The sequence below is a fragment of the Psammomys obesus genome, unplaced genomic scaffold (genome assembly GCF_907164565.1).
Source record: "Psammomys obesus unplaced genomic scaffold, mPsaObe1.curated_primary_1811, whole genome shotgun sequence".
Taxonomy (NCBI): domain Eukaryota; kingdom Metazoa; phylum Chordata; class Mammalia; order Rodentia; family Muridae; genus Psammomys; species Psammomys obesus.
The window spans coordinates 20569681-20579918 of NW_026592890.1; the positions used below are offsets into that span (position 1 = coordinate 20569681).

The 10238-nt window shown below is 39.7% G+C and overlaps 1 protein-coding gene across 5 annotated transcripts in view; it reads right to left on the bottom strand.

Annotated features, from left to right (window-relative positions):
* Nucleotides 1-10238, bottom strand: part of Hace1 (HECT domain and ankyrin repeat containing E3 ubiquitin protein ligase 1) — a 123424-nt gene that overhangs the window by 108378 nt on the left and 4808 nt on the right. For 4 of the 5 annotated variants that reach the window (XM_055616085.1, XM_055616083.1, XM_055616084.1 and 1 more), the window contains 3 exons: nt 4851-4905; nt 4061-4150; nt 3339-3443 (listed from right to left, as the gene is read on the bottom strand). The exons of the other annotated variant lie outside the window; for it this stretch is intronic. In XM_055616085.1, the coding sequence (XP_055472060.1) occupies nt 3339-3443; nt 4061-4150; nt 4851-4905 (250 nt within the window). The remainder of the gene's footprint in view (nt 1-3338; nt 3444-4060; nt 4151-4850; nt 4906-10238) is intronic. 5 annotated transcript variants of the gene reach the window in all.

The window sequence follows — 10238 nt, forward strand, 5'->3', positions numbered from 1 at the left end:
TAGCCCTGGATGTCGTGGGACTCTGTAAACTAGGCTGGCCCTGAACTCAGAGATGTGCCTGCCTCTGCCTCCCAGCTGCCACCACTGCCTGGTTATTAGAGGAGGGATTCTCCTTTGGGCCTCTCTTTCTCTTACTGCACCACCGTATGTGTGTGTGCATGTGTACATGCCACGGCTTGCCCCTTACAGTCAGAGGAGTACTTGTAGTAGTCCCTTCCACTGGGTGGAAATCAAGGATTGAAATTAAAGATTCTGCACCTTTAGTCACAGAGCCCCCTTGCAGGCCCCATAAAAACCTATTTTTGAACATACCAGTAGCTCCAGAAGTATGGAATATTCGAGTCATTTAGCAAACACTTAATTGTACAAGGCAGCCATTCAATAAGTAATAAAAGTTAAAATGTTTAAGTACTGAAGGTCACAAGTATTCTGGGTAGACATAAGAGAGTAAGTTGCACCTTTTTATCTTGCTGATTATCTAAGTGAATTATGCATTACCTGCCCTACTTCTGTATCTTTAAAATGCTAATGTCTTTTCAATTACTGTTGACAATAATGATCAAAAGTACTTTGTGTGTTCTACTTGAAAGGCCTTTACTGAAAAAGAGCGGTCCCTCAACAGTGTTTCTAGCAGAAGAAGAACACTCTCTTTGGAGTCTGACACTTACACCTTGGTCCTCACACACTACGGGCCCCAGTGTGTCTATGGGACCCTACACCAAGCTGTCCTTTCCTCTGTAGCTGTTCAAAAACACAGGAAGATATGTAACCATTCAAGAAAGATGCTATCCTTACCCTAGTAATATAACTGATGTATCTAAAAAGAGCTGACAATTGATGTCTTCACATGTGACACATTACAACACATCTCATGTACAAATAACTACTTAGTTGGTGCTTTGTTACCTATCAATAGTGCACAATTACATTGCCTCACTCATGCAGTGGGACAATCAGCTAGACCTCAGACCAAACACTACACCTTTCCCTACCTGCCCTAGATGTAATTATGGCTCATTATCTTCTTGGTTCAATATATACACTTATATATATATTGCAAAATAATTGGCCTCAAGTTAATAAAATGGATGATTGTGTCCCCATAGCCATTTTATGTGTGTAGCCATTTTCAATTCATAGAATTCCTGTTCAGAACAGAAAATAAAAGACTAATTAAAAGGTACACAACAGGAAAGCATACTGACAAAGAAATATTACAATGTTTGAAAAAGATTTACAAATCTAAATTCCTCAAGGCCTAGATCAAAAACTGATTATCATTTTAAATTTTATTCCCATCATTTTAGTATCATTCCCTAACCCAATGAATTATAAAAAGCAAATAAATACCAGGATGTTCTAGTCTGCTTTCTATTGCTGTGATAAAACACTGATCAATTCTGGGATGAAAGGGTTTATTTGGCTTACAAGTCTCAGTCACAATCAATCAATGACTGAAGTCCCAGTAGGAACTCAAGGCAGTAACAGAAATAGAGACTATGGAAGAATGTTTCTTATTGACTTGCTCCTCATGGTTTGTACAACCTCCTGAGTACCTAGGGGTGTCACTACTCACAGTGGGGTGGATCCTACCACAGCAATCATTAATCAAGAAAATGCCCCACAGACCTGCCTACATGCCTGTAGGCATAAAGTTACTGTATAATTCAAATGCTGACTTATGTAACCTCCCTGGCTGCAATCCTTGCTCTGAGACTCTCCTGTTTCAATGTTGTGTAAACATTGCTCCTGAATTGTCCCGATATACCAATAAAGCAGCTTACAGCTGAGAGGGGAGAGAATAGGGCTGGACTTGCTGCCAGCCAGGGGAGGAGGAGTTAGAGAAAGAAGTAGGGGACTGAGCCACAGACACTGTCCAAGAAAGAGGAGGAAGATTCAACTGGAGCAGGGAAAGACACAAAGTGTAAGTATCTCAGGGATTTATTCTGGAGGAAGATAGATTAGCTGAGAGGATCAAGACTAGAGTAATAACTGCTCAGTTAATATGCTGTGAAGCTTGTAAAAATGATATACTAGTCTCAATTATTTGATTGATAATGGGTTAATAGAGAAACAGAGAAACAGTTTTATAAAATTAACTTTAACACACGCCAATATAATTGAAGCACTTTCTCAAGTGAAGTTCATTTTCTAAATGACTTTAGCTGTGTCAACTTGACAAAGAACCAACCAACACCAGGGATAAAGGCAAAGAGATGTAACAGCTGAAATATGTGGCAGAAAATACAAGAAAACATCTTAAACAGCATAGAAAGGCTTAAAATAGCACACAATAACAATGATATTAATCAACAATGACCAGAATTATCTGGAAAAGACAAACAATATACCTTTAAGTTTAAACTATCTTTAAGTTTTCACATTTTGAAAACACATGTATTGTACTGGTTTGGTTGATTCTTGAAACACATTTACTTAGGAAGCTTTTTTCATGGCTGTGATTATGAGATCTAGAATCTTGAGAAGCCTCTAGCTATGCCTTTGGGGGATTATCTTGATTTCACTAATAGCTGTGGGATGGCCTCCCTGATTGAAATACTGGCCAATGCAACTAGAGAAAGAGAGCTAAGCAGCAGCAGCACTCACTGATCCTGCTTCCTGCCTTTGGATGTAATGCAATCAGCTTCTTCCAGCTCCCACCACCAGACTCCACACCAGGAGCAAAATTTCCCCTTAATTTGCCTTTGTCAGAGCACTTTATTAGGGCAACAAGAAAAGCAACTACGACAACAGTTAAATGAGAAACAGGGCTGGGCAGAGCGCAACAGTTGCATATTTGCCAACTGTGTACAATCTCCAGCACGGCCAATGAATAAATATACATAATGAAGACTGGCTTTGGCGTTGAGGACCATCCCTCATTAGAAAGATTACTCAAACAACTAGCTCCCGAACAATTATAAATTGTGCAATAGATTAATAACTTAACTCCACTAACAAAATTAACTAAAAAAGTAGTTCTAAAAATAAGCCAAGGAGTGGAAAGATTAACAGAGAAAGAAACAAGAAAAACGTAAAATAGATTGTCATTATATCCAAATAATAAATCTTTATTTACAAAAGAAAAACTATCAGAGAAAAATTCAATAAGTTGATAAATATGATGATCATTATTTGCAAATTTAATAAAATAATCTGAGATTAATTTTAAAGAGAAAAGTAGACACATACCCTTAAAAAGACTAAAAATAGTTATAAAAATATACACATAATTTTTTAATTTTTCTCAAGATAAATGTTGGGAAGAAGAAAAATCAGAAATGAGTTCCATGAACACTTCCAGGGCTGATAACGCATCACATGAAAATGAAGTTTACCCATTTCTAGCAGCCAGATGAAGGGGGGTACAGCCTGAAATATCTTGATAGTTAGGATTTGCTCCTTTCTTTAAGAGAAGAACCAAGCATTCCACGGATCCACAGCTAAAATATTATTAAAATACAATCAGATACATTCAACAACAATTATATTTGAGAAAATTTAAAAACCAACAAAATATATCTAACATTATTTTAAGACCCAATTTACCTTCCATTTAACTCATAACAAAAATTAATTATCCTCTACTATGACTGTAAGTTCAAATAAGTTTCTAAAAGAAGCTATACAATATTCTTGACTTTCTGGCTTTCCAGGGGCTAGTTAATCATGAACAATTAGTTTCAACACTGTCACCTAAATACTGAAAGGAAGACTGATCTCAGTCAGTCAATGTCAACTTGTGGATAAAAAGAACACTCCCACCTAGGTAATTACTGAGTTCACATGCACACACCACACCCTATTTATCCTTTACAGTGCTAAGGTAAAGGAAATGCTGGTGAATGCACACACCTATGCCTCACCTAAACCAAGCTATGAACACGTGATTATGTATTAAGGCTAGCAATTTATGAAGAGAATACACAGCATACCAGGGGCTAAACAGGATACAGCAGCCTTGGCTGCTACAAACTCTCCTCTTTCCCCATAGGGAACTGATCCAAAGCGTGCACCCTTACTCTGGACCAGAGTTTAATGACAAATATTTCAAGCTTACTTTGCTGCAATGTGAAGCAAGCTTCTCTTCACACGTCCAAATGCATAATTGACATCAAATTTTGAATTTGATAGGAGTTCAGAAACAGACCTACACCCCCAAAAAAAGATGAAATGAGGAACTGATGTTATTTAAATAATAAAAACATTTTTAAAACATAGTAAATCAGTAAGAACTCTTTAACAATAGTTATTCATTCCAACTGTTCTTTAACCAAGAATGATAGTCAATATAACACTGTTCAAAAATCAACAAAAGAAAAGCATGATGGCACAACCTTAAGCACAACCTTAAGCACATCTGTTACATATGTGCTCCCCCTGCACATATGTAACAGATGTGCTACTTGGTCTTCATGTAAGTCCCCAACAACTGGAGTTGGGAGGGTGCCCTCTCTGATGCTGAGGCCTGCCTTTGGAACCCAGTCCCCTAACTGGTCTGCCTTGTCTGGCCTCAGTAGGAAAGGATGCACTTAGTTCTACAGCAACTTCAAGTGGCAGGTGGGTTGGTACCCATGGGGGACCTCTCCCTTTTCTGAAGAGAGGGGAGAATGGTGGGGGAGGAGAGGGATGGGAAGGATAGGAGGGGAAAAGGGATACTAGGATCAGGATGTTAAATGAATAAATAAATTTTTAGGAAATTAAAAAGCTTGCCCTTAATGTTCTAATACTATGAGATTTTATAATTAATTCCCACAGTACAAAATAAACAAATGATAGAGAAAGAAAGAAAGAAAGAAAGAAAGAAAGAAAGAAAGAAAGAAAGAAAGAAAGAAAATGAGCTTCCTTACCTGTGCTGATCAGCCATAACCATTGGCATTAATGTGTAAACAGCAGTTTCATTATCTGAGTAAAAAGATAAGCAGAAAACAAATTAAAGTATTTCCTACTTTTGAAACAGTTTTTCTAGCTGTACATAAAAAGGGAAGGGGTCCAACAAGGCAGAACATCAAAGCCACTGCAAATTCACACCACCATAGAATTTCTCATCTTTTGCTGTTCATGTCTTCTACGCTGTCATAGAAAAATATTCTCTGTAACTTTAACAACTCACAGTTTATTTTTAAAAAGACTGTTTTTTTTTTAAGACATGTTCTATTGCAATTTAAAACAGAAGTGTTTTAAATTTGGGAAACTGTAACAACTCAGTTTTAAATACTAGGGTCTTAAAAGGTATATATGTCCTAAAGTAATTTTAAAAACTTAACTATGGCAGGCCAGGCATGGTGGCTCTGCCCGTAATCACAGGGCTCCGGAGGGTGAGGCAGGAAGACTGCGGCAGAGGCCTGTCAGAAACTGAGGCCCAGGCCAGCCTGGGCTACACAATGAAAGCTTTTCTCTCAAAAACAAACAAACAAACAAACAATAGAACAAAAGCCAGAGAAGGTGAAAGGGGGATTTTAAAGGACAGGAGAAGGAAGGGTAAAAGAACAAATAAGATATAAAAATACAAGGAGGAATCCTGGGGAAGGATAGGCTTAACCAGGGATAAAGGGCAGGGAAATATGGGACAGGAGAAGGAGGGGAAGGGGCAACCCAAACTATGTATGTGTAAAAATGAAAAAAAACGAAAATAAAGCCTGAATGGAATGGAAAGGTAGCCCAGGGCTACAGAAGAACCTAGTCTGGATGCTGGCTCCCATGTCAGGCGGCTCACAGCTACTCTAGCTCCAAGTGACCTACTCTTCTGACCCTCACAGCCACTCAAAACCACTTATACATACAACCATACACTCACACAAACACACACACACATACAGAATGAAAGAACAAAAACAGAGACAGATAGATGAGATAGATAGATAGATAGATAGATAGATAGATAGATAGATAGATAGAACAATAGCTAGATAGATGAATATCTTTAAAGAAAGAAACCTTACCTACACACATACTTATTGCTTCACATTTTTAAGGCTTATATTCCTATCTTTAGAGATAGAAAGACAAACAATGTGACCCAAACATAAATTAAAAATCAACATCGAAAGGCTGGGATAATGTCTCCGTGGGCGAAACATCTGCTGCACAAGGATGAGGATCTGAGTTCTGGGCCTCAACACCAACATAAAAGTTTGCCTGAAACCTACAGCACCCTGACATACAGGAGAGCTGTGGGCCTTGCTGTCCAGCCAGCCAGTCTAGCCTCCAGGCCCAAGGGGGAACTCCATCACACAGAAACAGGGCGGAACACAGAGGAAGACACCCAATGTCCTCTGTGCACGTGTTATACACGTGTACACATATTCCACATACGCAGTCAGTATCTGAGGTACCACATTACATTTGTGTTCTCAGCCAGTATTCTGAACTTACTTTTACACATTATTAAAATGTATATTTTAGTATACACTATATTAGTTTAGAGATTTTAGTATTAGGTATACTGTACATTATTATATTACTTCAAAGATTTTACTTAGCCTTATAAATTCTAAGGTTTACCCACGTGGTGGTGGCACACACCTTTAATTCCAGCAGTTGGGAGGCAGAGGCAGGTGAATGAGTTCAAGGCCAACCTAGTCTACAGAGTGAGTTCCAGAACAGCCAAGACTACAGAGTAACCCTGTCTCAAAAAAACCAAAAACATATAAAAAATAAAATAAGATACTAAGGCTTATACCAAAGTATCTCCCAAAAATTACATTGGAAGAATAATAACTTTACAGTAAATACCCCAGTACCTACGACTTTAATAGACTGATAATAGTTAATATCAAAAGAAATAACTCCTACAATCCACAGAGAAAAGCATGATCCCCAAAATGGTGTGACCTCAATCAGATCATGAAAAGACAACTGACAAATCCACGTAATGCCTCAAAGTGCATGACCAGTCCTCCTTACAGGTATCAAAAGCAGCATGGTGGAAGAGTGATGAACGCTGGGGAGACTAACGAATCCAACTAAATGTGACATAATGTCCTGGAATACATGCTAAAGTAGAGAACAGGGAGAAAGCTAAAATTCTAATGAAGTCTGCAGTGTAGTTCACAGTGGTACTGTATAAACATTAATTTCTTAGGTTTGACTACTATGGTAGTCCCAAGATGTTGACAAAAAGTTGGATTTTCTATAAGCCTAAAACAGCCAACAATGATTTCTGTTTCTGATAGATACAAATTAACATTAGCCATTTTCAAAAGTGAACAGTTAATTACTATTAACAATATTCATGTGGTTATGATACAGATTTCTAACTTTTTCTGAGAGTTTTTAAAGACATTAAGTCTGTCTGTTTGTTGAGACAGGGTCTCTCTCTACATAGCCCTGGCTATCCTGGAACTCTCTACGTAGACCTGTTGGGATGATCTTTGTGTGCACTGTGTGATTGTCGGCCTACTATTAAAATGCTGATCTTTGTACCAGTAGAGAGTTCAGTACAGACAGGACTTTGGAACAGTTAGGCATCAGTCTCAGTGTTTTGTTAACACCCCCCACCCACCCCCTGAAACACCTTCTGGTTGGTTAATAGAGAGCTAAACAGCCAATAGCAATAGCAGGAAAGGGAAGCAGGACTTCCAGCAGAGATAGAAACTCTGGGAAAGAAGAGGTGAGGATGATTTACCTACCGGGAAGTCAGACTTATGACGCTGAGGAGAGGTCAAGAGCCACGTGGCAGAACATAGAGTAAGCACTGGTTATATGAGCTAATTGAGGACAACAAGCTCCTTAAGCTACGGCCTAAAGCTAGTATAAATAAATGAGTTTCTGTGTCATTATTCACAGCTGGGGTGGACACAGAACATCTGTAAGGTTTTACAGACTTGCCTCTGCCTCAAAAGTGACTAAGGGCATATACATCACCACACCAGGCCTGAGACACTGATTTTTGAGAGATGAAATCAGCTTAAACACAAGCAGCTGGAAGAGCTGAGGTGCTGGCACTGGTAGACTGCTTGCATAGAGGGAAGCCCTGTGATTATGGGTTTGATCCCAGCACTAGAAAACATTTTTGAAAGGAAGAAAAATAAGCTGCGCTGCCTGAGAACAATTAAAAAAAAAAAAAACTGCTAACTATATTATTAATGGCATTGTGATTATTTAAATATGTATGTATGTATGTATGTATGTATGTATGTATGTATGTATGTGTGTATGTATGTATTTACCTGGCCTACAAAATATATAGAGATAGAGCAGAAAGAGCAAGATTGAGGGAATGTCCAACCAATGCCTGGCCCAACAAAAGACCCACCCTATGAGAGATCCCTGACACTATGAATGATACTCTGCTAAGCTTGAAGAAAGAAGCCTATCAAAGTTGTCCTCTGAGAAGCTCTACCCAGCAGTGCCTCAAAGCAGATGCTGAGACTCACAGCCAAACATTGGGCGATGCACAGGGAGTCTTGTGAAAAAGTGGGAGAAAACAGAAAAGGACCTAGGGGTGACAGGAGCTCCATAAGAAGAGCAACAGAGAAAACTAACCCAGGCCCAGAGGGGCTGGCTGAGACTGAAGCACCAACCAAGGACCATACAGGAACTGGACCTAGGCCCTCTACAAAATGTAGGCATGGGGCAGCTTAGGCTTCATGTGAGTCCTCTAGTAAAGGACTATATCTGTCACGGACTCTCTTGCCAGGTTTTTGATCACTCTCCCCTGGTGGCCTGCCTTGCCAGGCCACAGAGGAAGAGGACATGCTGAATCCTGATGCAACTTGATGAGCTGGGGTAGATGGGAGGGGAGAAGGAAAGGGAAAGAAGGTGGGACTGGAAGACAAGGAGGGATGGGGCTTCAAAAAGTAAATGAATTTTAAAAATAGATATTTAGAAATACAGGACTCAGTCATATACAGGGAATATAGAAATTTATTACTATTTCGTTATTTTTACTATTTGTAAGTATATACATGAAAACCAATTGTTAGTCAACATTCACAGGTTAAGTATGTAGATGTAATTCTTTACTATAAGAATACTACTTTAGTAATCAAAATATATTATCTTTCTTTGGGGGATGTTGGTTAGACTTAGTCTCAACAGACTGGCCTTGAATTCTATGTTGCCAAGGCTGGCCTCATGCCTCCTCCAAAGGCATCATTTTAAATACCATAAATAAAAAGATCTTTTATATCACAATTGTTTTATGAAGCAGACATTATGATCCCTGTTTTACCCCTTTAAAAAAACTGCTATCTGATATTGGCATTTAAGCCATTGATTCCACAGCCCCAGAGCTATTATGTACATGTTACATAACAGCCAGTGTCCTCTCTGTACAATACCAAATGGTCTAAAATACAATTCTATTCCTTTTTTAAAGATTTATTTACTTTTATTTCATGTGCTTTGGTGTTTTGACTATATGTATGTCTCTGTAACCTGGCTGAGACTCCCAGCAGCAGGAGAGAGGGAGCCTGCAGTAGCTACCTCCTGTAGCCAAGCAGAAGTCCCAGTGGAGGTGAGAGGACACCAATACACCTATAAAACCTTCAACCCAAAATTTGTCCAGCCTACAGGATGTGCAGGGATAAAGATGGAGCAGAGATTGAGGGGATGGCCAACCAATGACTGGCCCAACTTGAGACCCAACCCATGGGAGAGAGCCAACCCTTGACACTATTAATGATACTCTGCTATGCTTGCAGACAGGAACCTAGCAGAACTGTCTTCTGAGTCTTTATCCAGAAGCTGATGGAAACAGATGCAGAGACCCACAGCCAAACAATAGGCAGAGCTCGGGGAGCTCTGTAGAAGAGTGAAGGGAAGATTCAGAGAACTGGAGGGGTCAAGGACACCACAAGAAGACCTACAGAGTAAACTAACCTGGCCCCATGGGCTCACAGAGACTGAACCAACCAAAGAGCATGGATGGGCTGGACCTAGGCTCCTATATATATGAAGCAGATGTACAGCTTGGTGATTATGTGGGTCCCCTAACAATTAAAGCAGGGGCTGTCTTTAACTCTGTTGCCTGCCACTGGATCCATTCCCCCTAGCTGTGCTGCCTTGTCTGGCCTCAGTGGGATGCACTGAGAATGCACTCAATCCTGCTGCAACTTGATGTGCCAGGATGGGTGGGTAACCATGGGTGGGAATCCCCTTCTCTGGGGTGAAGGGAAGAGGGAATGAGGAGGGGGTAATGTGAGGGTGGGGATGGGAAAAGAGGAGGGAGGGGGCTGCAATCAGGATAAGAAAGAAAGAAAGAAAGAAAGAAAGAAAGAAAGAAAGAAAGAAAG